Source organism: Siniperca chuatsi, linkage group LG10 (genome assembly GCF_020085105.1).
Source record: "Siniperca chuatsi isolate FFG_IHB_CAS linkage group LG10, ASM2008510v1, whole genome shotgun sequence".
NCBI classification, from domain to species: domain Eukaryota; kingdom Metazoa; phylum Chordata; class Actinopteri; order Centrarchiformes; family Sinipercidae; genus Siniperca; species Siniperca chuatsi.
This window is the reverse complement of record NC_058051.1, coordinates 26,406,866-26,434,388: the sequence shown is the minus strand read 5'-3', so window position 1 is coordinate 26,434,388 and position 27,523 is coordinate 26,406,866. Positions and strand designations below refer to the sequence as shown.

The window sequence follows — 27,523 nt, the reverse complement described above, 5'->3', positions numbered from 1 at the left end:
AAGCGTTGACTTTTTTATTTTTTATTTGTTGCGCGTTGTGGCAACTGGTTTGTTGCAATTTGATAAACTGTAATTGTATTTGGGAATATACACTACTAAAGTACAATATTAACTGACATGTTAAGGTCCTGCTTTATTATCTGATCTTGAGGCCTTGTCTTGAGGAGGGTCCATGTATGAAAATCTAGTTTTAAGACCATCATTTCAGCTGATCTGTGCATACATGGGGCACATTCTAAAAAAAAAATGTTTTGTTTAAATTACCACACAGTAAACCTGGGACCATGTAATGTTCCAGCACAGGAATACTGTACACAATGCACAGAGAATGAAAAGACAGGGGTTAACAGGGGCCCAGCAGCTAATTTTCACCCCCAAAGCCCTCAAGTTAATATGGCCATGCAAACTACAGACAGGAGCTCATGTCACCATATTAACTGTACAACACTGGTTAAGACTTGTGGCATACTGTATCATCATATCATATCATTACAGAGACCCTGAAATCCTTTTATCTTGTGCACACAATGGCTCTTATGCACACATGGCATGATCTTGTGTGCACAAGATAATGTTTTTATGCAAGATATTGCTCTTGTGTGCACAAGTTATCTTGTTCACACACGATCCATATCTCGTATGAAAATGCTTTAATTCGTCAGTAACTTCATTTACAAGAGAGCAGTCATACACTCTATGGAAATCTTGAAGAACTAAGTTTAAGCAAGCAAGCAATCAATCAGTTTATTTATATAGCAGCTTTCACAGCCACCAGACGCAGAGTGCTTCACAGTCAAATAAATAAAATCACATTAAATCAAATATGTAAGACACTCCATTAATTTTTCATCTAGTTCTGAATGTCCATGACTTCAAAACAGGGTAACCTTGTTGAAAAAAAACCCTCAGACATTTAAGGCCTAATATAAAAGAGAATGTGAAGCATCAAACTACTGGAACAGCCATCAAACCATACGGAAATTATAAATACACTCATCATAAAGATTATGCAGCCTGCTGGAAATGTAGGGGAGATGACGGTATGCTGGTACATGCACTGTGGTCCCACAACGTTAGAGCTGCGTTCTGTCCAAAACTTTATATTAAAGGAAGTAAGTTTTACCTTTTTTTCTGCAATAATTGAAGGTCTGGACCCAGATAGAAATAATGATTGTATGGCAAATTATCAGAAACTGGAGAGCCTCTTTTTTGAGGACTGGGTGACAGAGATAGACAAAGTTGCTGCATATAAAAGAATGTCATATAGGATCTGTAACAGGAATGAAAAATATTTCCTTAAGAAGTGCATGTATATTTATTTTAGAAATACGTGAAGGATGAGGTGGAAGCACAGTGATGACAGTGATTTCCACGTGGGAGTTATTTTTTTGTATTTCGTCTAAGAAGTGTATTTTGTTTTTCTTTTTATCTTAATTTCTGAGACAGCCTTTTTGTAATGTGGTTGACTGCTCTTAACTGCAAGATATAAATACACTCATCATATCTTATTATACTGCAGTGAGCGGGTGATAAAAGTAGACTGTATGCATAACCTTGTATAATGCTATGGTTTCCTGTCCCTCTCTTAACTTTTTCACCTACAGTACACAGAAACAGGAAATCAGGAGGCCTGAGCAAAGAGCAGCATGATACTCACTGTATTCTGACGAGCTGCACTGAGAGGAGCTGCACAAAAAAAGTACGGCAACAAAACAGATTTTATCTCAAGAGTTTTCAACACGCAAGTGCAGCCTTCTACATTTGGAGATCACGCTAGCAACTTGGTAAGGGTCTTTTTCCAAAATGCTGTTTTTTAGTTTAGTTTTTTTACTATATATAGTCTAGGTTTAGTTTGTGTTAAGATTTTACAAATATAAATCTAATGTTTCACAAAAGTTGTAATTCCCGAAAATGCAGTGAAAACCATTCGACATCCTACAGCTGATTTAGTGCTCAGGATTCAAATCTTTTGGTTAAACAGTAAGGTGAAATATATTTAATGTTTCAAGAACGCTAGTGGAAGTATAACTTTTTATTAGCTTTTCAGTTTCACTTCTCCCTCTTTTAAAAAATAAATAAATGTAAAGTAATTACACGTGAGTGTGTATTTTATCAAGTGTAAAAATGTCCACCTAGAAAACCCCTTTGCTTTTAGAAACCTGAATACAGAATAATGTAGTCAGCTTCTGGAACAAAAATGTGTTGTGTTAAAAGCAGACTCAAAGAATGCCTAAATGTTTTTTAGTCAAGTAAAAGATTGAAAGCGGAATGGAAACTGAATGGAAACATGTTTGTATTACAGTTACAGAAAAGAGCCTGCAGCGTTTATGAGAATCAACCTACGCCGTCTGACTTTCACTTGACTACACTGAAAAAACCCTTCAACCTGCAATGATGAACGTGACAGCCGACAACTGCAGTACCCCTTCAGCCGAGTACCAGTACTACTTTTTCCCAGCGGTCTACAGCCTTGCTTTAGTTGTAGGTCTACCAGGAAATCTGGCAGCCCTCTTTGTCTTCACCTTCAGGACTATTCCCCGCACAGCCTTCAGTGTGTACATCAGCAATCTGGCTCTAGCAGACATCGTCATCCTCTGCACTCTACCCTTTAAGATCCACTACCACATCAACGGAAACAACTGGGTGTTTGGGGACATCGCCTGCCGCGTCACCGGGATTCTGTTCTTCGCCAACATCTACATGAGCATCTGTTTTATGACTTGCATCTGTGTGGATCGCTACATTGCCACTGTACATCCGCACACCTATTTGAGGCTGTGGAGCTCCTGGTGCTCCCTGGTTGTGAGTGTGGTGCTCTGGTGTGTAGCTGGAGTAGCTATGCTGGTCTTTATCCTCATGGGACCTCTGGAAACCAATGCAGACGAATCTGGAAGAGACATGTGCTTCGAGAATTTTGCCAAGGCTGAGTGGAGCTCGCGTTTGGCGGCGTACAGCCTACTGAGCTTGATCTTTGGCTCCCTGCTGCCCTCCATAATCATCCTAGTGTGTTACCCACTGGCTGCGAGGCGCATTTCAATGATAAGGACTAAAACAGCCCAAAAAGCCGTGAGGGTCATTTACACCATCCTGGCTATAACGCTGCTTTGCTTCCTGCCCAACCATGTGGTGTACCTGCTGCACCTCCTTCGGCGCTTGGATGTTATCAAGAGGTGCTCCTCTGTCAACGCCATCTACAACGCCAGGCGGGTCACGATGGCGCTTGTCACCCTCAACACATGCCTGGACCCCGTGCTTTACTACGTCACCACCAGCCACTGCAAATGGAAGCCCTTAAAGATGACATGGCTGTGGGGAAGAGTCAGGAGGAGGAGAGGTGTTTATACCATTGCAGGGAGCTGAGTGAACCAAGAGGGGTAAAAGCACATGCTACTATAAATATAGCTCTATATGCTTCATTGTCACTGTACATGTCACTTCAGTGTTGCAAAAATGAGACTTTTCTATAAAAGTGTTTATTCAAATTGGATTTGTAAATGAAAATAAAGGGACAATTCAGAGTATCTTATTTTTCTTTATCTTGCGCAGTTCAGTCTATAAATGAGTCCATGAAAGAGTCTGCAACATCACTAAAAAAAGAATGGGCCAATCAGGGCAGCAGCCTGGATACATTTAGGAAAATGGGTTCATTTAAGGATCACTATCCCAACAGTGAAAGGGAAATTCAGCCTTAATGTTGTTGAAGTTTACAGGTAAGAGTTTTTATATTCTCTGCACTGGGATGGAGTTTTCAGCCTCCACAAATCCAGTTCAAAATAGTGACGCCGCATTAACTATTTTTAGTGTAAATTTTCCTTCAAATGTTCATAGTTTTGGGACAAAAGATATTTCAGCACAGTCCAGATGGAAGCCCTTTTTTCAGCAGAGTTGAAAGGAAGCTCCCCAGGTCTTCGTCCTGACAAAGAAAACCAGAACATAAAGTCAAAAAAGAAGCACTGTCGGAAATTACAAAGCACCATATTTCCAATTTAACACACGTTAACTTCAACACAGATACCCATTAGGTGGTTTCGGGTACATAGAGGAATTGTAGAGGACCGACTAAAAGCTGTATTTGTATATGTAAGTAACTGCATATTATATGACACAGTGGTTCCCCAACCTTTTTACTTTATGACCCCTCGTTTTTAAATATGTCAGAGTGATTGTTTCACTTGATACGTTTTTGTAGGCCTAAAGAGGTAAACCTATCTGATATTCCACAAGAAAACCCCCCGCAAATACTAATGAAAAGTCAGAAAAAAAGAATATAATTTTGTGGGGGTTTTAAAAAACCATTTCCATCATCTTGTGACCTCTTCCCACAGGCTGGTAACCACTGATATATTGCATATTACAGTGAATTATGGCTGCAACTAACTTTAAAACACAGATTATGTTCTTAATTAATTGTTTGGTCTATAATATGTGGTTTTTATTTACTTGACACCTGTAATAAAAATCCTTGAGATAATAGTTTTTCAAGTTTAATTTGGCGAGTATAACTAGCAAAAATCAATACATTTCGCCCTCAATTGTTAATCTAACCCCATCAAAAACTACGGTATATGTGTGATCTTGGGTTTAAGTTTAGTGGCAATCAAATATGTAAGATACTTTTATTGAGAGAATTTAAGATAGAAAAGATGTGACAAAGATGCAGAAATACACATCATATCTTCTATTTTCTTGCCCTTTGTAACACTTGAAGATACAGCATTCACTCTTTCCATTGTGTAGTGACAATGTGGGTTTAACAGATAGGTTTCCCCACCCTCTACTTTCATCTTATTCTCACTTTCAAAGCCCCTGCTCTCATACTGTCCGCCCACACAAGTGTTTTAGCTTCTAATGGCTGATCAAACCTCTTCTGAGGACTGTGTGGGCATGTACAGACTGTTTAACGGATATCAACCTGGCAGTACAGTAAGACTAGATTTCAGACAACAAAAACGTACTCGTGTGCTGTGGTGAAAAGAATCTGGAACAGAAAATAGCGTGGGCAGGGTTTTAAGCATTCCACAAGCTGTAAATTTAACAGCTTCTTATCAAACACTTTATCATATACTGATGTATCATCATCATTGTCCGTGCACTCATTGCGGCGAAGATGCATCCCTCCTTCTCTGCTGCTTGTTTTATTCATGCAGTTTGGATAAAAACTTTTGTGACTGACTTCGTGTGAGATGCAGAAGACACATGGTGTCTTCGCAGAAACCAAGGTCCTTACAACTTTATGCTTTTTTGTAATGGGGAGAAAAATTTAGCATCAGTGATGACTCTGTCAGAAGCAACAATTTCGGCAGTAGTAAATAAAACTTTGATCGCTCTTACAGCGCCTCATAAAGATAATGTGTCAAGGGTCCTCAGTGAGAGCAGACTAAAACTTTTATTTTGAACACAATCATGACCGATATCTCTACTTAATTACAATAGTTTAAATCTATTATAGGGTCTTATTTATCTGTTATTTATTTATTTCATATTATAGCAGAGCTATAATATTTGAGATGTGTTCATATTGTTATTGGTGTATTTCCCAGGACTGGTTGATGATTAATTTCCCCCCACCTGTAGGGGACATAAAATAGAAGACTTCATGTTCTTCATGGAGGTGTGACCACAACCCACAGAGAAATTTCAGTCATTTTATGTGCAATACTGCACAGCACATGCAGGATGCGGCATGTTTTCATGCATTGTAAAACAATGTCATTGTATGGTGATGAAAAAATATAAAATGTGTAAAATTATTCTAATTTGCATATATGTTTATTCTTTAAGCCATACAAGAAAGCTTTCCAATATTTACTTAAAGTCTACAATGTAAATGGCATATTAGTAAATATCATTTTGAAATTAAGCCACTTTTGGTATCATATTTTGGCATGTATAATCTTGATGACTAGTTATCTACATTTTTTGCCTATATAAATATGGACCCAGGACTCAGCTGCTCAGCAGGGTTGAGCAGGTCTCCTTGAACACTTTGCAATTTGCCTAGAGAGGGGTGGATGATGCAACTGCCACTTTGCTCAACTGCCCTCTTTGAGGGCACAAAAACTCATGCAAGACTTTTATTTATCCCCACAAGGTTTTGTCCTGTCGCCACTACTGTGTATTCTCTATACCATCGAATGCAGAAGTCAGTACAATTTCCAGATGACACAGTGGTTGTCAGTTTCACTGAAATTAGTCGTCAGATGGGCCTGTGGTCAGTTATCTTGTACAGACACCAGATTATTTTTAAATGGCCGAAAGTGGAAACTGTGGAGAGCTTAAAGTACCTAACTCTACAATTGTCTAACTGCTTATGGCCTTTTGATAACTTTCTTGGTTCAGACCTCGCCACAGTCCAGAAACAGCTCATGTCAGAGTTGTCAATGATCTCTGCATAAGCATAGACTCAAAAGGTGTCCATTCTTGTGCTTCTAGATCTCAGTGCTGCATTCAACACTACAGATCTGTGTGATCTTATTAGAAAGACTAGAATCATGGGTGGAACTGTCTGGCAGAATGCTAAATTGGTTTAAGTCATATCTGCATGATAGGAGCTATTATGTCTCCATAGGAGGGTTCGTCTCCAAAACAGTCAACACAGTTCCACAGGGATCAATTCAAGGCCCCCTTTTGTTTAACATTTATATGCTACTCCTCAGACACATAATATATAAACACAACATTCATTACCATAATTATGCAGATGATACATAATACATACATGATACATAAGGCCACCTATCAAAACCAGACCTGGAGAGACTTGTACATGCTTTTATAACCTGTAAAATTTGCTATTTTAACCGCCTTCTCTCTGGCCTGCCACAGAAAACTGTGGGACTGTTCAATTGTCTTATTGTGTTTTTACTGTGATTGTGCTGCTTTGCTGCCAAAAGAATTTACTCTTGTGGGTCAATAAATATCTGAACTGAACTCAAAACAAGTGTAATGTGCAAGGCATTTAAAAGACCATTTAGATGCCATTGTACAATCAAATCAGTGAAGCACAATGAAAATGTTTTACCTGATAACTCCAGGAAAGTAGTAAGACTTTGGTGTTGGTGTCTTCAGCAGAAGAGGAGACTTTGATGACAATAGACTCCACCATGACTGTGCCATCAGGGAGGTGCTGGATGGTGTAACCTTTTAACACGCTGAAGCATAGAAATGCAAAAGCAAGGGGTTATAATAGATGTTATCTTACAATGCAGCGAAAATGAAAAAATATGACTCATAAGTTAAACATCTTTCACATCACAAGGATTCAGGAATAAAAGAAGATAAGATAAAAATCTTAATTTTCAAACAGAAATGACGCAGACTGTATTTCCTAAAGTCTATCACAAATATACTAAAAGAAATGAAAAGAAGCTAGATACTAGACCGTGGGAGATAATAATAAAATGAGATAATAAATGTGAGCAAGTAAAAAAGAAGGCATAAAAACAGTGATGTGGTTCACTGGAGAGAAAGTGGATGGTGTAGGTGAATTGCAAAATAATGCAGATTAGTAAATTGATGCAGGAGGCCCAGTAACCTCTTGAGGTGTGTGTAGATTCTGTGAAGTGTGTCGGGGTCGCTGTGCGGGTCCTGGAGCTGCACACGACAGGTGAAGCGTAACTGATGTTCGTTGAGGCCCAGCTCCTTAAGAGCCTGCTCCGACGACACTAGCTTCAGACTCTGTGCTCGGGGAAAGACAACAAGGAAGTACATCATCATCTGATCTGGCGATAACCGAGCAAATCCCACAAGACTGCGGGTCATAAATGTAATAGGTCACAAAGGTATTAAAAAATTCTAAGAGCGGCAGACTTACTGCACTGACATATAGTTAGAAGTATGTGATAACGGTGAACTTACGTTTTCTTTCATGATCAGGGTTCCATGCATGGTGCGAGGTTTTTTGGGATCAGGAAGAGGCCCTTCAACACAGGAATGGTTTAGAAGATTAACAGATAAAGTTAAATAATTAAAATAGTAAGTAAATAATTACATAAACACATAGGCGTAGATTTGGGTCCAAGAAGAGGTGCCAGGGTTTGTGCGCTTTCTGCAAAAAGCAGGCTATTATGATGAAGTGTGAAAGAGCTAGATATGGGGGATACCTGACCTGACGATCTGGCAACCCGCTGTACTATGCATTGACAGCTAGCTGCAGCTCTGGCAGTAGTAATAGCGTCTGAACAGTGATGAACGGCCATTTGAAGCGGTTAGTATTATATTTAAAACGTTTCAAACATTGCAGAATTACATCTGCGCTGGATATAACTAACATTAGTCAACTGATATTATATTTCAATTTTAGGGATACGGTGTTGGCTAATTTGTGATCATTGCTCAGACATGTAATTTTATCAAACAATTTTATAACTATGCAAAAATGCCCCCCCAAAAGCAGGTTCAGGATCATTTTTAAGAAAAACCAAAGCGTAGTGAAGTAACACCTTCGCTGTTCTGTAATCAGTCCAAACATTTATCATCTTTAAAGACATTTTTAAAGTGTAGATTAATATTTATAGAATTTTACGTCAATATGTGTTGGAAAATTCTTATATGGATTGAATGTTTTTAATTATAAGACGGTGTAGTCCCTCATTCGTCCAGGAGTGTTTTTAATTATGCTTAGATTAATGGTGGTATACCCCCAGTGGGTAATTAGTGTGTGTGTATGTCACAATAATGAAACAATTTAAACTGTTAAAGGCAACATAGTCTTGCATCGCCAGACCTCTCCTCACAAAGTATTTGTCACACCACATGCACATGAAAGGAAAGGTAACATGTTGCTATTACTATTAACCTGAAGGACCAAACCATGCCTGCATTCATACCTCACCCAACTGCTATGGAAATGGTATATAAGTCTGAAAAGACGAGGAATAATAGGGGCAGAATCTTCAGACAAGTCTTGAGAAGATTGGAAACTAGACAAAACGTCGAGAAGGAGTATGGAAAACCATTGCTGTACTGTCCTGATACACACCACTATACATTTTATCTGGTTTTATAGTCCTAACACCTCACATACATTCTGACATGACATTTAGGTGGCATGGGGCAAGATTGTTAGATGCGTAAAACACGCTGAAAAAACCGTTCATTCAAATCAACAGAAATCTAAATGTCAGGCCCAACAAACAAAATTCTGAAACTGAAACCGTGTAGGCACCCTGTAACCTAAACCACTGTTCCCAAAGACAAACTTTGTGCCACTTTATTACGCCTTAGGCTGTAAATTAAACAAACTAATTCATAAGGTTTCTAAATAATCAACAAAACATACCTCCGAGAGCCATCTCCCTCTTGAGCAGGTTGAGTGAGATATCCACAGGCACACTGGGGTTTGTTGTCACAGTCGCTGTCTCTCCGTTGGCTGGCATGTAACAATCTATACCTGCCATTTAAAAACAGAAACATTAACAAGACTGACAACGCCTTATCTTTCTACTGTGAGCGTACATATATTTACCAATTACTTATAATAAAGCCTAACATTATTGATGAGTTGTACACAGGTCTACCTTGCAAATCTGTCTAAAGCTGTGGATGGAGATGCACTTACTGAACTCCTGCTCAATCTTGCCCTTGAGGAACTCCATTTTCACCGCCTCCCCGTGTACCAGCAGCATGTTCCGAGGCTCTGCCATACGAATGAGCTGCATGATGCCCTTGGCATCTGCATGGGCACTGAAGGACATGTACTCCACCTGTAGCTTCACATCCAACTGTAAGAATCACAGAAAAACTTGTCAACCACTATGCCTGTGTTGTTTTTCAAATTGATCAATATTTCATGTTTTTATTTTCTAAGGAATACTTCGATTTTTGGGGAAATATTCTAATTGGAGAGTTAGATGAGAGGATCGATACCAATCTAGCATCTGTTTCATTAAATATGAAGCTAGAGCCAAGAGACGGTTAGCTTAGCTCAGCATAAAGACTGGAAACAGGGGGAAACAGCTAGCCTGGCTCTGTCTAAGTGCCAAAAACTGCAGTTCATCAAATGGCCACTTGAGGCTGCCTCCAAAAGCGAGTCAATCCCCATAGAGCCCCATGTTAAAATGCCCAACTTTACAGCATAAAGAAACATGTTTACAGCTTGATACAAAAAACGGTTTTCATCTCTATAGCTAATTTAAAAAACTGTGAGGGGGTGAATTTTTTTTATAACTCACCCGTTTAAATTATATTAAGGCTTAAAGTTACGCATAATTAAGGACATGGCCGCTTTGCCTGACAGGTGGGTGCCCTATCAGGTGGGTTCCCGCTAGGTGGTTTAGCAATCAGACTTCATTCGGCTTGCTTCAGCTCCACCTTTTTGCCCATTTTCGGATTAGCCGGATTTTGGGACTGCCGGACCAGCCCCCTATAAGCTTCAAAACGGCTCTTCAGAAAGTTATGGGTGATGTCACGGACACTACGTCCATGTTTGATACAGTCTATGGTTATACCTCATTTGTTTAACATGTATGCAAACTAAAGTGTAAAGGGGACATGTTATAGTTTTATGGGGGAAATATGGACAATTTCACCGCGCCCGGCCAAAAAATAGTCCCACACATAAACATGTTAGTAAGTGAAGTTTAGAGGCGCTAGTAGGCCGATTTTGTTACCACTGGACAGAGCAGGCTACTCTGTTACGCCCTGCTTTCAGTCTTTATGCCAAGCTAAGCTAAGCTAACTGCCTCCTGGCTGTAGCTTAGTGTTTAACAGACAGATATGACGGTTGTATCGATTTTCTCATATAACTCCTGCCAAGAAAGCGAATAAGCGTTTGTATGTTGAACCATTCCTTTAAGCACACAAGGAAAATGAGAGAAATAGGGGATAACATGATGGAGATCATGAGTTCCATGTGAAAAATATGTGACTGTATAAAATGCAGTATGATCCCATACCTAACACAGATGAAGGTGAAATTAAAAACTCTTACTGTTGATCTCCCTTCCATCTCCAGTTTCTTCTGCCCATTTAGGATTTTGTGACCAATTGTTCCTTGTACACAATACCCCGGCATGATTACCTAAAAAAAAAGCAGAACTAGTTGTTCATCAAGTATTGTTATATTTTAAAAAACATCTTCCATTTCCTTACGAGACTCACCATGTTCTTCTCATTGCCAGCCCATTTCTTGAAGATCTGCAAAGACTGACCAGCATGCAGCATACCCGGTGTGGCAAACACCACCTGAAAGTGTACATTTTGTTGTAGTTCACTGCCATTTGAATTTTCATCCTTAAATTTTTACTTGTACACTTTGGAGGAAAAACAATACTTACCATAGGTCCAGGATTATCAGCGTAGGAGCGATCGAAGGGCTTGATGTGCTTAAATTCAAACATGTTTCTCTGTACAAAGGTTTTTCGAATCTTCTGGTTGGTCCATGTTATGAAAAGCTTGTAATAATGATTAGCTTTCTCCGTCAGCCCAGTGGAGAAGTAGATTGGGGCCTTTAGGTTCATTCTCTCCCTGGTTGGTGAGAGGAGGTAATTAGACTGTCTGCCCAATGAGCCGCCAATTAATATGAAAAAGTTCACACACCACCATTATTCTATCAAGCTTCATTAAATTAATACAACCATTTTAGGGAGCTATTTTTTAGTCCAGACAATTTGTAATCATGTGCAATTACACCACATTATTATTATTATTAATATACATGATCATATTTGATTGGAACGCCAACAATTATGAACCAGAAAAATGGCCTTAATTTGATATCACTCAGCCAGGGAACAGTGATTATCTCCAAACATCACTGTCTTTGCTCTCTTATTTCTAGCTTTGACAGAGACTTATTTACATTCACAAACCATTACTGAAAATATAAAAAAGCTTATTTGAAATTTGCCTCTGTTTGTTTTCAAAATTGAAGAACAACCCTACCAAAATGTTTCCAGCAGGATGCAGAGTTCTTGTGCTCTTCCAAGGGCAAAAACTGGAATGAGAACCTGAAAAGATAATAAGAAAACAAAGAAAAATTGCACTGAATTTGCAAAATCTGAATTTTCTCTCCATGATGCAATATGAAAAGGAAAGAAAACAAAAACCTCCACCACAAAATACAGAATTACCTTTCCTCCTCTTTCTATGGATTCATGCACTTTCTTCAGAAAGTCCCTCTCTCTGCATCTCTTTGAGTCACGGATGGTGGTGGCATATGTAGACTCTGAGATGAGGATGTCTGGACGGCACTTATCGATCCATGCAGCACTGCAGATGTACAACACAAGGATGAAGAGACTGTGTAGTATGTTGTAGGCATAGACTCCAGCATACAATCATTAAATGCAATAAATACCACTTACCCTAAATGCCTGTCAGGTGTCATGTTATAGTCTCCCTAAAAATGAAAAATACATTATTCTAAGATCTTGGCCGTCAAATTCACTGACTCTGATACATCGCAGACTTGTTTACACTCACAGTGTAGACCACAGACTCTGATCCCACTTTGATGTGCACCATGGCAGCTCCCAGGACATGGCCTGCATAGTACGCCTTGATCTCCAGCTCATCATCCACCTGCCAGCAGCACAACAAAAAAACAGCTTGATTTGCCATCAAAAGAGACGAGCAGCTGGTGCAGAAATGATTAATAGATGGATATCTGGGCACATCAAAAATAATATCGGCACTGCACCTGGACAGTTTGGTGGAGGTTCAAAGGTACCACTTTCTTCATGCAGTCCTTGATCATCTGCGAGGTGAAGAAGTTGGTTTCTCCCTTTTTGTCGACGGTAATCTTCCGGAAGTCTTCCAGCAAAATTGGACAGATAGCCTTGGTGGGATGGGTCATGTAGATGGGCCCATCGTAGCCCACCATCTCACTCATGAAGGGCAGAGCGCCACAGTGGTCCAAGTGGAAATGGCTGAGGAAGGAACGGGTGTAGCCATCTAAGAATACTTGTTTATTTTATTTATTTTATACATATCAATGAGAGAGAAATGGCACTATATACTGTAAATATTAGGACAACAAACCTGATGATCACGCAGTCCAAAAAGTCTGTCAGACGCCCATTCTGGGTTATATAAGTAAAGTCTGGGAAACGTCTCTGCAATGACAATATAGAGTTGCATTCAATTAGGATTATGCTGTAAATTATCTTCTTCACGAGATCCAAAACATTTGAGAGTCACGGTTTGAAGTTTTTAAAAACAGGTTTTTTCAATGCTTTCAAAATAAAACTCCTTTTTCTAACAAGACTGTTGCAGGTACTTAGCTAAAGTCACTGGAGATGCAATTAAAGACTAGGGAAGAGGGATTACAGGTTGAAATTGATTGATACTGCAACTATCATCGATTAATCTGCCAAATATTGTCTCGATTATCCGTTTAGTCTTAAAATGATGAAACATCACACCTTCCCACAGTCCAAGGTGACATCTTAAAATGTCCTGTTTTGGCCAACCAATCGTCCAAAACCCAAAGATATTCAGTCTGGCTGACCAACAACACTCCTGTATTACATCAACCACCCAATGATGAAATTGCAGGCGTTTAAAAACAGTTTTATTTAATAAAATGTTAAGAGGTGAGATGGGTGAATGAAGTGGCTTATATAACGACTAATGCCATTAAATCTGCATGGTACAACTTTCATTTAAGTCTGTAATGCAGCTGAGACACAGCAGTCTTTGTTGTTATCACGATTTGGGGCAAGCCAGGACCATGATGAAAATAAGTTTCACTTTTAATGTGTTTATCCTGTGTCATGCTTCAATTGTATGCATAAGACCTTTGCACCTTTAGTTTCCAGCGCCCATGTTGGACTGAATTAGTGTCTTCTGCTTTTGTGTAAGTGTGTTATGTGTAGGTTGTTAAAGCCAGAATGAAACCAAAGAAAAAAACATTGTCACACTGTTATCTTACACGGTTGTTGTTTTTTTTCTAAGCTATAAGGTACTTTACTTACATCATCATTGTATCCCATGTGCATCCCACAGTCGAGCATTATGTTTTTGCCTCCAATAGAGACAAGGATGCAGCTGCGGCCGACATCCTGTCCAGCACCTTGGAGAGGGAACAGTGAAGTGGCGAGGACGCATAAAAACACACTGTAAGTCCACTAAGTTAGCTTCTCCAGCTAACAACAGCTACTAACAGTAAAGGGTGAAACTTACAAGCTGTTTTCGACTATCATAACAGAAAATACACACCTTATTGCTATTCAATGAGAGCCAGACATTTAGCGAATAGATAACTTCAAAGTTACATACACATTTATTGTTGACGGAACTAGCATTGCAGATGCTAGCTAGCCACTGTAACTCACCCAGTGGTGTTACTTTTATTTCAGGCATGTTTTCTCATCAGGACAGCCTCTTTTTGAAGATAGATGAATGACACAAAGGTGACCCAGGTGGCCGGGCTGCTTCCGATGAATAACCCCTTATTTACAAAGAAATGTTAATTGTCTAACTTGTATACATGCGGAGCATTTCGAGTACCGACGTTTTTATTACCAGTGTCAAGTTACCCACAGTAAACCGTCAAAACTTCCGGGCAGCGCATTCAAAATAAAACACTTATTTTTTGCAAACCAAGTTTGTTAAGTTCAAGTCCTTGGTTTTTCTTGGAATTTGGGGGGTTAAGAGATGGAAAAGTTTACATTCTACATTCATCTACATAAAGTACGTATTTTACAGGCTGATTCTCTGACTAAGTAACAGCTGGGTTATAATTCCAGTATTTTCAGAATCAATATTAGGGATGCAAATGTCTGATTTGCTGGATCAGGATCAGCGCTGACTATATTTAGTAGATCAGGTACTGTATCAGCCAGGGTATGATCAATCCATATTACACATTTTTTAATTTTCCTTTCTGTTCTTTTTTTTGTCACTGTCATTGTAAAATTCTGCATTTTTCCATTTAGGTATTAGTTACATTTATTCAGTCACGGCGGGCTCTGTTTTTAGTGCCACAGCACTGTTTAGTTGAGGTTAGAATTTGGATCAGTGCATCCCTATTCAATATATTTAAATTTGACTATACTTATAATTAAATAAATAATTCAATATATATAGTGTAAAGAAGGCTTTGAAACAACATTTAGACCTTCATATAGGGAAATAAAAATGTAGCCTACACAAAACATGTATAAACGTTGTTTTTGGTGTCTGGTTAAAATTTTTGAGGGCAGTAAGGTTATATTGGGGGAACTTGGGGGGACTTTGGCCTAAATATTTATTAAATCCTGACTGCGCCCCTGCTTTGTTGGTGTCTGAAGTAGGACTGTCACGATATAAAATTTTCAATACACGATTTTTGTGGCGAAAATAGTTCATGATAACAATATTATCGTGATATCTAATAAATATAGGCCTATAATAATGCTATCAGTCAAATTCATCTTTAACTTTGTTCAATGTTTGTTTTGTCTTTACTTTACCGCCACCTACTAAGGAAAAGCAAGAAGAAACGGAAATGATATAAGAGGCGCTGAATTATTTACGGGATATTATCATATGTGTATTATTAACATATCAGTATTTCATTTTTAAATATCACATTATCGTCAATACCGGTATATCGCAACACCCCTAGTCTGAAGTAAATAAAGTTTGCAGTACAAGAACATGCACCGCACAATTTTCCCCATGTCATTTTTCACACTAGTTTTTAAATCTCATGTCAAATTACAGTATGGCATTAAAATTTGTTTTTAAAAAGCAGGGCAATCATATATAATTTACTAATTAAATAAACATTACACAGCCTAAATTGATGTCTAATACTAAAAAAAATCTACCAATCACAGTGACATACATTTTTCTAAATTTCTAAAAAAGAACGACTGCAGTTAATGTGGATCTCAAATTTCTCTCATGGTAGCCGATGCTCTGTATTCTTACTAAAGCGCTGAGCTCCTTTTCTCGCTTTTACTTTGAAGGCAAAGCCAGCAACTTCCGGCGTCTTCCGGCTCGAGTCTGCGCAGTACAAGCGGATTAGAGCAGGAGTAACTTGTCCCACGGATAAGAAGAGAAATGCTTAATTTTCCTTTCAATTTTCCTTTTTCTTGGAGGTAATGTGTTCGGTCTTTGATTGTCTACCTCAGTACTTACATTTGTTGCCACCTCCAGTTTGTTAGTAGCCGTTAGTTCCATTTGCTCATTCATTTGTTGCCTATCCGTTTTTGTCGATAGCACTTCCGTATAGAAAACCATGGCTGATTCTGTGGCATCAGAAGACCAGAAATTCTGCTTACAGGAGGTGCTCGACACTTTCAAGTTGTGTTTGTCGGAAAATAAAGAAGTATATCTTGAACACTACGTCGCTGGGTGGCGTGGTCTTGTAAAGTAAGTGATTTAGGCTTTAGGCACTTTTGGCATGTGTTGGACTTGTGTATTTGAATAATGCAGCCTCTCCTGTGTGAACTGGTACAATTTGCGTGTATTTACAGCGTGATTATACTGTACATACTACACTCAGCTGTAACAGTCTATAAAGTGTCATTGAGGTGTTTTGTTTATCCCTTTAATAGGTTTCTATCCCCTTTAATAGGTTTCTGAACAGCTTGGGGAGTGTCTTTGGCTTCATTTCCAAAGATGCTGTCACCAAGATCAAGATCCTGGTCAGCTACCTGGATGGTGAGAACGGGTCTCAGTATGTCACCTTCCAGTCAATGGTAAAATATGAGCTGGAGAATGAACTAGTGGACCTGACCAAGAGAGGCATCCATCCAGAGTCAGGCTGCCGCACTCTACTGAGGCTCCACCGTGCGCTGAGGTGGCTGGAGCTCTTCCTGGAGCGCCTCCGCACCAGCAGCGAGGACAGCAAGACCTCGGTCATGTGTGCGGAGGCCTACAATGAGTCTCTAGCACAGCACCACCCTTGGGTGGTCCGCAAGGCTGCTGGCATGGCATTCTGCGTGCTCCCAGGGCGCCCTGCTTTCCTTGAAGTGATGAATGTAGGCCCCCCGGAGCAGGTCGTGGCCATGCTAGGGGAAGCTATACCTCTTATCTCTGAGGTGTACCAGATCACAGAGGAACTTTACGCTCAACATAATCTGCTTGACTTACCATAGACAGCAACAAGTGCTATTATCTGCCACTTTATACATTACATGATTAAATATCTACACCTTGTCCCTTCTGAAGGGCTGTCAAGCTAGCTACTTGCTACAAAGTTGATTCGAATTATTTGGGTATACATTATTTAGAACTAGAGCTGCAATGATTAGTTGATTAGTCGATCAAAGGAAAGTTAATATGCAACAATTTTGAGAATCGATTAAACATTGAAGTCATTTTTTCAAGCAAATATTTGATGGTTTCAGGTTCTCAAATGTAGGAATTTTCATGGTCTTACAATATAGTAAATTTAATATTTTGGGTTTTTTCACCGATTTGATAATCGAAGTCGATAATGAAAATAATTGTTTGTTGCAGCTCTATTTAGAATTGACACCAATCATGATTTTATGTATCGGAGAAATGCTTGTATGAAATAATGTAATAGAGCCATTAGGTCAGATTTTTGATTTTCTCATACCATATTTCATTCAAATATTAACATATTTATGCTCCTGTTACACAGTGGACATTGCTGTCATCTAATACTAGATGATCTGATACTGGTTGATACCAGATACTGCATAACTTATCATGGTCTTTAGTAAAAATCCAGATAGAAGACAAATGGCAAACTGCAGCCTTACCGGGAGAGTAGCAGTTTCCAAACCACTTACTTCTTCAGTGACAAAAAAGTCTAAACATGTCAACAGTACTAACTTTATCTGGGAGATACGTACTCTAACATTACAGACAGAAGTGCTGGAATAATGTGGATCCTTAAATTTCTACAAACACATAGAAACATATTTGCAGTTCAATGGCCAAACCAAATACTACGACATTTTTACTTAGAAGGAAAAAAAATCTGTAATGTTTTTGGTAACTTATGGTAGAAAAGCTTTTAGTAGTGGACTCAGAGTTGTTGGTATTCTTTATTTAAAGTAATTGGTGTGTTGTTTTACAAGAATGTACTGTACTACACACACATATATATATATATATATATATATATATATATATATATATATATATATATATATATATATATATATATATATATATATATATATATATATATATATATATATATATATATAAAATCATAAGTTCAAACAGAATTTATAAACAGTGTACCTTAATGAAAAAAATTCCACTTGCTTGATGTTTGTGAATTTGTGTTATGTTAGATTTGACAATTGATTATTGATCCAATTGAGAAACATCTTGTCTTTTATCTGAGAAACATTTTGTTACCTGTTGTCTAAAGTAGATGAGGAGATAAGTTAACGTTTGATTATGTCATGTTTTTACGATTCTATGCTAATGGTAGTGAGTGTAGTGGTCCCTAAACCCTACTTTGGTAATCAAGTGTCCCCAGAACAAACTATTAATCCATGTGTTTTATTGACTTAGCTTCTTCCTTGTTTGGGCTTCCACAGACCACACTGCTATATGCGTAAAAATAATACTTGCAAAATCAACCAATTTTTTTCCTTCAAATACTTCTTTTTTCTTCTGACCTCATCAAAAGCCAAAATGGAGAAGTATTGAAGTGGTAACCCTTCCCTTGCCACAAACTGGACATTTGGTGTCAAAATATGGAACCGACCATAGAAACATTATCACACCACGTAAGGAAATATTTCATGTTTTATATGTTAAATTGGTTACGCATGAACAAATGTGTGTTAATTTAGTTTGCCAAAAAGCCATTCATAGACAAAGAAACATACAGTTCGTTATGCTACATAGTGATGTTACTTGACGTTATAAAACTCCAATAACAGAAATCCAAATAGACTTATTGGGGATTTGGGAGAGTTAATGCTGCGTAAAAAGTACTTTCACCACCAATCACATGTTTTACACAGTGGTGGAAAGCAACTAAGTCCATTTACTCAAGTACTAGTTTGACGTGTTTGTACTTTATGTATTTCCATTTTCTGCTACTTATTTCTTTTATTCCACTACCTTTCAGAGGGAAATATCGTTTTGACTCCACTACATTAATTTCATAACTTTATTTTCCTTTGCAGATTCAGATTGTTAATACAAAATATAATCTAGAAATAATTGATGATGTATTATTATAGGTTATGGTTAAGGTTAATTAAAACTTTATTTATCCCGAAGGGGGGGGGAGTCACAAGCTACCCAGCAGTACATAAAGTAATTACACGTAGCCCACTTACCAACTGCAACATGAACAACTTAATGCATCAATAATTATAATCCAATATAATATATATTATTCTGAACTGGGCCATTTTGCATAATGAGACTTTTACTTGATTAAATCTTTGAATGCATGACTTTTTAGCTACTTATACTCAAGTAAAAGACTTCTTCCACCACTGCTTGTACCGCTGGGGTCTCTGAGATCCCAAACAGAACTAATGTGTCATTTCCTGTGGCGGACTTCAATTCAAAATCATGTTTATAAGCAATTCTCATAAATGTAGCATGAAGGTGAGAAAACGGTAAATCTTGTTAGCTAAATTTAGCTGCAGTTGCGTACCTCTAACACCAGGGGTCTCCCCGCCTCCAACACACAAGTCGTCGTCAAGGCAACCAGACTGTCATGGCAACCTCGCTGACGCTTAAGCGAGGTACTTCCTGCTGAAACTGGGAAACTGGACTGAAAGCGACTCAAAAGTAATGCACACAAACGGCGTTTTTAACGTTTTAACCTGTAGTTTAGCTTCAACTGTAGGCATCTGTTCTTCCAGGTAGTAAAACTGCTTCTAAAACAGTTTTAGCAGTGGAGACTAATATTTACTTAGGTGTGACTTTCTTTACTCTTTTTGTGAAGGATTGAAGCCAAGAAACAACTGGGAATCTTCTCTGACAGACTATTCTGAACTGTAATGCCAGAAAGAACCTTAACAGCTGGTTATAGATGCATTTAACAAGGCCAAAGTCCTCCAAAGGACGAAGCAGACCTGCTGTAAACAACTCCCTGTATGCAGGTGACCCAGACAGCATCCAGAGGCCACCTGTGTCTCCAGACTCTGCTGTGCACAGCAGGCCGGACAGAAACCTCCGCTCCCAGTCCCAGCCCATAATGTGGCAGGCCAGCCAGCTGAGCCAGGATGAAGTTCTGCAGATGCTGCAACACACCCCTGCTGCTCCACCACAGTCCTTAAACAAGTACAAGGTTCTTCCATCCATAGAGAGGAGGCAGTCAGAGGTGAGTCCTGGGAGAAGCCTGGACAAACAGATGTCCAAGCTCAGCCTGTCTGATGATGCTATCCTGCAGCAAAGGTATAGGCATGAGGAGCCAGATCTCCCCATGGTGAAGGCTGTGACCCAGACCAGCAGCTCTGAGGTGGACAAGAGGGCTGACATGCATCTCAGGGTCTGGCCTAAACCCCCTGACCCAGGACCAATTACGACCAAAGAAGCTGGTGCCACTGGCAGCTTGCTCCTAGCTATCCGAGCACCATGTGGTAGGAGGTTTCAGCAGCACTTTGACCCCACAGACACTCTGCTGACCGTGAGAGCCAGAGCAGAGGTCATGTATGGAGCCAAATACGGAGACGCTTCCATCGAGACCATGGATGTGCCACGCAGGTCCTTCACAGACATGGATATGACCTTGGCTCAGTGTGGCATCCTGAACAGATCGTTGCTGTGCATCTCTCAGAATGACAGCGTGGTGCAGCATGAGTGAGCGGTTTTGTTTTGCAGTTGAAATCTGGCTTCGTGGTGGAGTTTAAAGCCCCCCTCTCCACTCCAAAATGTGTTTTACTTATTGTTTCTTCCCTTGGATGTTTGAGCTTCACTGTGCAGAATGATGTTTGTGCTAGAAGGCTGTTTTCACATTCATCTGCTGAAGGGGGAAAGCTTCTGTGCTCACCTTAAATATAAAGCTGTACATAAGAGCATGATTTAATAACATCGCAACTATCGTGGTCACAATATGCAACTTACACAAGTGTGACCTGGAAACCTGAAACCTCCAGTGCACATACAATGAGGATGGACTCGTTAGTGAATTATTAGTTAAACTGTCCAGCAGTTAAACTTTAGGTCCACTAATTCATCTAACTGGTAATGTGTTTTTCTGTACTATTGCACAGAAGATTCCAGGCAGGTTCACTAAAATGTATCCTGTATGGCTGTATATAACCACAGCTGGCCTATGAAGACATTTAAAATTAGTTTGTTCTGTTTCAGTTAGACTACACAAGATTTTATTCAAAACAGCAGGTAATTAGCAAATTAAAAGCTTTGATCTGCTGTCAGTTATTGATTTAGAAAGAAAATGTGCTTTATCTGTGATGCTTGCAGTAGTTCTGACATTTAATACCAAAGCACAATCAGAGATGCTGCTGACAAATGCAGCAACAAAAAGGGTCTTAATTTATTTGTTGCCATTTTCCACATCTTTTCTTTTTTGGTTGGTGTTCTTATGTGCCAAATAAAGTCTTTCATTAGGATACAGAGGCACAGAAGTACATCAGTCAGTATATGGTGAATTCATCACACTTTACTTTTATACTGCAACTACTGCCCTGCTGTTTTCAAAGCATGTAAACACAGATGATCCAAATGCCCTTAATCTTGCGACTGGATTTGAATTATACAAAATTGTATGCTTTGTGTCATTAGTCTAAATAATGCAACATGGAGTTCAAAAAGGAGAACAAGGAATCTTATATTGTATGCACACCGAACAGGAAAACAATAGGCCTCTTGCACACAAGACATTTTGACGTGTCACAGGAGGAAAAGCAGGTGTAAATAATGAAAATTAATGGCCATCGTTATTAGCAACACCTGTGCTTTTCTTTCGGAGTCAAAATGACTGCAGTGAAAAAGGCCTATTTCAAACAACCCTCACTCTCTTCTGATCAAGAACTCCTTTTATATTTTTTTATATGTTGATGAAGACTGAAAGCACTACAATATTACCAATGAAATGTCTTTCAACAGAAATTCAAGACATAAAACCTGCTCTCACTCTGTAAAATGTATTAAAACAAACAATTACACACTTAAGTGCAGGAGGTTACAGGCTTCTAATCTTTTGAACATATTGTATATTCACTGAAGAAATTTATTTTCAATGTCATATATTTAATAAAAGGTTCTGAACAACCAATTCATTCTTTTGGTCCTACTTGATAAGGTGCAAAAACCCATCCTCTGACAAGCTAAAGCTGTCATGCAAAAACAACATTTCCACTGTAAGAAAACTGAACAGGTTTTACATGCATCGGTATATTTATTTTTTGTCCACACAAAAACTGAGCAACAGTTCCGGCATCACGGTTTGATGACACCAAATTAAGTTATGGAGGAAACTAATTGTTAGGTACCACTAGGCTGAAACAGGCATTTAAACCTTAAAATGCTTCAAGTCACTCAAGGATATTTTATCTGAACTCAACCTTGATCAAGCTGTGCAAACATCTACAGATGGGACACGTTCTTATGCCCCACTGATCCTACATTAATAATTCACTAAATCAAACACTGCAAACCATCAACTGTAGTAACTCTTAAATGCTGTCAAACAGCTAGTGGTTGGTTTATAGTCTCAGAGACTGTTTAAAGGCTTAAGGTGACTTCAGTGATCAATCAAAGTTGGACACATCAAATGAAATTTAAGTGAAAACTTTGGCAAAAATTACTGCCATGAACTAAGTTTGCATAGTCAACATTAGCATGCATCTCTCTTCTGTAAACAATTAAATGCAATCAATAAACCCTTGAAATAAGTCCCATTTGAGGTAACATGTCTAACTGCCTCAGTATTGGGTGGTGCATGTAGCAAAGCACTCAGCTCATCAGGCTTTCCATTTCCTCAAGATTGCTGGTGTCGAGTTTTGTGATTCTCCTGTCTGTGGGAGAAAGACACAAGATATGTTAGGATCCTTATATTTGGTGTTTTACATGATCAAACTAAAAGAAACAGAAACATACTGAAATGCATCTCAATTTGGTTGATAATATCCATGCTGTGTTTGCTGTCAACCATATTGACAGCAAATCCTCTTCTGCCAAAGCGTCCTGTGCGGCCAATCCGGTGAAGGTATGTCTCATTGTCTGCATTCCCATCTATGTCCACAGGGAGGTCAAAGTTGACCACAAGTGACACTTGTTCCACATCAATACCTGTAATCAACATAATCATAAATGAGATGGAGATATTTATACTCACCTCCCAACATAAAGATGATGTTTTAATTTTAAAATCTGACACTTGTCAATCTATAATCTCCCTCACCTCTGGAGCACACGTTTGTGGTCACGAGCACCTTCTCCTTGCCGTTCCGAAAGCGTTCGATGACAGCAGCTCTCTGCTCCACGGTCATTTCCCCACTCAGCAATGCCACCTGGTGGCCCTCTTTGGTCAGATTTGCAGTCAGCCAAGCAGCCATCTTGCGAGTCTGAAGAAAAAGTATCAGCTAAACTGAATTGCTCATACTGCGTCCTGTCAGGGCGACATTTTCCTGGAATTAAAAAATTCTTGTTATTTGTGATAAATCAGATACATTTCAAAAATTTTATCACAGCATAAAGGAAAGGCTCAATCTGTATCTGGATATCCTATCTGGACAAGGAAAAAACACTTCCTAACTCCACCTCTTCTTACTAGCTCTAGCTGCGCAGTAAAAGCAACCAACAGTAACAGTAGCTAGCAAGTCTTCCCTTCACGTGGGACGCAACAAGTTTGTTCACGTCCTCCACCCCTGCCTAACGAATGTGCATATTTAGATCCAGTCACAATGTGAGCAGAATGGAGATAATTAATACCAGGTGTAAATGCAAAGGCCTGTGTATTGGATGTCATTATCCAGATACAGATCACCAGGTGTAAATGGGGTCCAACAGTGAAGGAAAATGTGTAATTTTTAAATCATAATGAAGAGTGTACTAAGCAGGGTTCAAACAGCTGACTTACATGGCAGAAGATCATGGCCTGCGCAATGGTAAGGCTGCCATATAGATTACAGAGTGCTGTGAACTTGTCCTCCTTCTCCTTACAGACCACATAGAACTGCTTGATGGTGTCCAGCGTCTCCTCTTCACGCTTCAGCCTGATGATATTGGGATCGGGGACCACCTGCTCTGCAAACCTCCACACAGAGTCCTCAAAGGTTGCAGAGAAAAGGAGCATCTGACAGTCCTTTGTCAGCTGTCTGCATTGGTACGGAGAAAAGGAGGAAAATACTTTGACAAGGGACAAGACAGGCTTGTTGACTGACGTGACAAAGAAAATTCTTATGATTGGTAGGTTTATCTGAAAAGAACCAACCTATGGATACGTATGCTCTGGTCCCGATGACCCTGTGTGGCGATCATCACATCAGCCTCGTCCAGCACAAACATAGTAATCTTCTTGGGATCAATGAGCTTATACTTGGTGCACCAGTCAAGGACTGTGCCTGGCGTTCCTATGACAATCTGCTGCTGCAACTTGATGCCTCGCTCCACTGAACAGAATGTAGACATTCATTTAGTGATATAACCAACACTGGCTCTCTAATGACTTGAAATACGATATTGCTGCTAATTCCATCAGATGTAATTACAATTATGGTCAAATTCTTACTTTTGTTGCCCCGAATGCCATATGCCAGTTTTACATCGGGACAAAATTTCCCCATTTGCTCGATTACTTGACCAATCTGCAGAGCAAGCTCGTACGTTGGTGAGATGCAAAGGCACTGAAAGAACCAAACAGTTTTAATGGTGAGTTTATTTCAGCGTCTACATCTGAATGTGGACACTGGCTGGCTCCGCAGACTACATGTTACGCTTACCTGAGTCCACTTATTGGCTGGGTTTACATGGCTGAGCATGGCCAGAGAAAAAGCAGCAGTTTTACCCGTGCCAGACTGGGACTGGGCGATCAGATTCTGAGGTCTGGAACCAGAGAAAATACGCACATAAAGAAGTTAATAAACCACAGACAAACAAATGTGAGGATGTGCTGCTTTTCTTGGTCTTACATTATAGTAATCTGAATATTTTTGTGTTTGGCCCGTGAAGACATTTGATGGAGTTACCTTGGGCACTAAGAAATTTCGATGGGCATTTTTCACAATTTTCTAATGTTAACTGATAACACAAATAATCATTAGTTTCAGCCCTAGTCCACCGACTTCAGGCCAAATTAGTTTTTATGTTCTCAAATCCATATCTATTATGGATTATATTATTATTATTATTATTATTATTATTATTATATTGACTGTAAAACAACATGAATTTATGTTTCAGTCACTTAAATGTGAACTGGCACCAAAAAAAGTCAAAATTCTATCCACTAAAGCCAAATTCTGCACTGAACTGCATTAGTCTATAAAATGTCAGAAAAGTGAAAAACACCAATTGCAGTCATTTTTCCTGACAGACATTACTTAAACAATTAATCGATAATCAAAAGTGTTGACAATTCATTTCCCCAAAGTCCAAGGTGATGTTGTCAAGTTGCTCACTGTCAAACCAGTAGTACAAAATGCAAAAGATATTCAACTTTAATGACATAAAAAAAGGAGAGAAGAGCAACAAATCCTTACATTTGACAAGCCTGAACTTGAAATACTTGGTATTTTTCCATGATAAATGACTTAGTTATCAAAATTGTTGATTAATTTTCTGTCCATTGACTAATCTGTGAATTGATTACTTGTTTCAACACTACGAAAGAGTAAAAATAAACTCACGGCTGTGCCAACATCATGGGCAAAGCATTCTCCTGGATTCTAGATGGTCTGTTGAAACCCATGTTGTACACACCCTTCAGCAGCTCGGGTTTCCTATTGATCATCAAGTCAAAATAACAAGAATAAAGTGTTTGAGGACGAACATAGACAACATACATGTGCTCATCTGTTTGAGAGTCAAATCACTGTCACACTCACAGTCTCAGCTCCTCAAAGGTCTTCACGGAGTACAGAGGAGAGGTGGGGTCCCGCTGCAGAACCTCCACCTGGTTTCTGTTCCGCACCAGAGAGCGGCGGATCAGTTTATTCAACAGAGACTGTTCAGCCAGGTCCACTTTGTCCCCGTCTCTTCTCCAACCTCCATTTTCAGTCCTCTCCGGCACAATGTTGCCTGCACAGGTGGAAACAGCACAGCAGTCCGTCAAACACCACCACTATTGAGCGGAACAATAATATAGCTGGGATGTTAATAAGGGGAAACAACTAATTAAGTTACCATTGATGTCTCCTCTCATGTTACGTGGACCACGCACTCGATCCACCTTCTTTGAGAAGTCAAGCTGGTCAGAGAAAATACAGTTTTATCACAATATAAGCTAAAAAAAATAATGCGTATAATGTGAGCAAGCCATATTGCAGACGCTGGCAGCACATAAGCTAGGTAGCATATTCAGCTAACTTGCTAATGAGCGATGAGCAACTTAGTTTGATGTTACTTTTGAAGCTGTTGGTCACCTTTAAAACTTACCTGTATGGATGGAGTTGTAGTTTCTTGAACATCGACTGCAACCGCCCACGAGTCTTCGGACATTTTCAAACATTAATTGTGTATTTCTTTCGAGACAAACAACACTTTTGTTAAAATGTTTGATGTCAGCGTGAATAATGTGCGTGCGATGTCAAGTGACGACGTGCCGCTGCCCTGACCTGGACCAACGGCAACCCGCTGGACCACACCACTTATGCTACCTTCATACGCATCGGAAATATTGACATTTTAAGACCTGGGCCATCAGAAGCAACCAATTAAAGTGGTAAATAGGCTATAAATAGGAAGCTATTTACAACGTATTTCAATATCTTGAGGTGGAAGTTAAAAGGAAAAGTTTCCCTATTCACAGCTGAGTTTACCCTGTGATGACTATTTAAAAGTTACTATTACGTTTCTGTCTCTCGCTTTGTATGATGTTAGCTGTAAAATGTTTTTCTAATTGCTTCATGATCTTCTCTATGCAACTTTGAAATAAAACAACTCTTTTTATGTGTCTTTAGAGCGAAAAAGAAACGCGTGAATGCAGATTATGTTATATTTACGAGGTTTATGAGGGATACCTGAAGGCACCGTAGTGTACCCACCCTGTTTGTGGAGTGAACCTGCTGACACACCCATCACACATAATCTACACAGATCTAGGCCTACTACATAAGGTATTGCAACAATTACATTTTTGTGAAAATCCATTAAAAAACGATTTGCAATAATAATGCATTTATCGTTTTTTCTCCCTATTATTATTTTTTTGATTAATTGATTATTTTCTAAATAGTAGGAGGGTTAAAGGCAAATTCCACTTCCATTTAGATGTTGATGTTTAGATGTTAGATGTTGAACAAGAGTTACAGCTATTATTCTTTTGATTAATTTATCAATCATTTGATCTATAAAACGTCAAAAAAATAATGAAAAATGTCCATCACAATTTCCCAGAGCCCAAGATGACATATTCACATTGCTAGTTTAGTCGAACAACAGTCCAAAGCCTTTAAAGCATTAAATTTACTATCACATAGTAAATCTGCTTGAAAAATAACTTGATTGATTG

The 27,523-nt window shown here is 39.0% G+C and overlaps 5 protein-coding genes across 7 annotated transcripts; 3 read left to right on the top strand and 2 right to left on the bottom strand.

Annotated features, from left to right (window-relative positions):
• Window positions 1-47: 47 nt before the first annotated feature.
• On the top strand, window positions 48-3,360 carry LOC122882890 (lysophosphatidic acid receptor 6). The gene is made up of 2 exons (XM_044210803.1): window positions 48-1,784; window positions 2,303-3,360. Exon 2 carries the CDS (start codon window positions 2,392-2,394, stop codon window positions 3,358-3,360), a length of 969 nt encoding a protein of 322 aa, XP_044066738.1. The 5' UTR covers window positions 48-1,784; window positions 2,303-2,391.
• Window positions 3,361-3,454: 94 nt separating this feature from the next.
• Window positions 3,455-14,497, bottom strand: ints11 (integrator complex subunit 11). Its single transcript, XM_044210800.1, has 17 exons — window positions 14,277-14,497; window positions 13,917-14,014; window positions 12,982-13,055; window positions 12,641-12,869; window positions 12,424-12,522; window positions 12,306-12,340; window positions 12,072-12,210; window positions 11,884-11,948; window positions 11,277-11,466; window positions 11,101-11,184; window positions 10,931-11,020; window positions 9,560-9,722; window positions 9,281-9,391; window positions 7,858-7,919; window positions 7,535-7,677; window positions 7,022-7,151; window positions 3,455-3,913 (listed from the first exon to the last, which is right to left on the bottom strand). Exons 1-17 carry the CDS (start codon window positions 14,302-14,304, stop codon window positions 3,848-3,850), a joined length of 1,806 nt encoding a protein of 601 aa, XP_044066735.1. The 5' UTR covers window positions 14,305-14,497; the 3' UTR covers window positions 3,455-3,847.
• Window positions 14,498-15,896: 1,399 nt separating this feature from the next.
• Window positions 15,897-18,074, top strand: LOC122882894 (ceramide-1-phosphate transfer protein). The gene is made up of 3 exons (XM_044210813.1): window positions 15,897-16,028; window positions 16,150-16,302; window positions 16,508-18,074. Exons 2-3 carry the CDS (start codon window positions 16,169-16,171, stop codon window positions 17,028-17,030), a joined length of 657 nt encoding a protein of 218 aa, XP_044066748.1. The 5' UTR covers window positions 15,897-16,028; window positions 16,150-16,168; the 3' UTR covers window positions 17,031-18,074.
• A 25-nt stretch (window positions 18,075-18,099) lies between these two features.
• Window positions 18,100-22,126, top strand: ubxn10 (UBX domain protein 10). 3 transcript variants are annotated; one of them, XM_044210812.1, is made up of 2 exons: window positions 18,100-18,650; window positions 19,832-22,126. In XM_044210812.1, the coding sequence occupies exon 2, from the start codon at window positions 19,919-19,921 to the stop codon at window positions 20,690-20,692; it is 774 nt and encodes a 257-aa protein (XP_044066747.1). In that variant the 5' UTR covers window positions 18,100-18,650; window positions 19,832-19,918; the 3' UTR covers window positions 20,693-22,126. The 3 variants fall into 3 exon arrangements, with proteins under 3 accessions (XP_044066747.1, XP_044066746.1, XP_044066745.1); XM_044210811.1 differs by having other exon boundaries at window positions 18,100-19,674; XM_044210810.1 differs by having other exon boundaries at window positions 18,100-19,748.
• Window positions 22,127-22,229: 103 nt separating this feature from the next.
• ddx19a (DEAD-box helicase 19a) lies at window positions 22,230-26,669 on the bottom strand. The gene is made up of 11 exons (XM_044210802.1): window positions 26,449-26,669; window positions 26,197-26,260; window positions 25,899-26,091; window positions 25,701-25,793; window positions 24,795-24,897; window positions 24,584-24,698; window positions 24,287-24,464; window positions 23,933-24,170; window positions 23,255-23,417; window positions 22,951-23,142; window positions 22,230-22,868 (listed from the first exon to the last, which is right to left on the bottom strand). Exons 1-11 carry the CDS (start codon window positions 26,509-26,511, stop codon window positions 22,807-22,809), a joined length of 1,464 nt encoding a protein of 487 aa, XP_044066737.1. The 5' UTR covers window positions 26,512-26,669; the 3' UTR covers window positions 22,230-22,806.
• Between the last annotated feature and the right edge of the window lie 854 nt (window positions 26,670-27,523).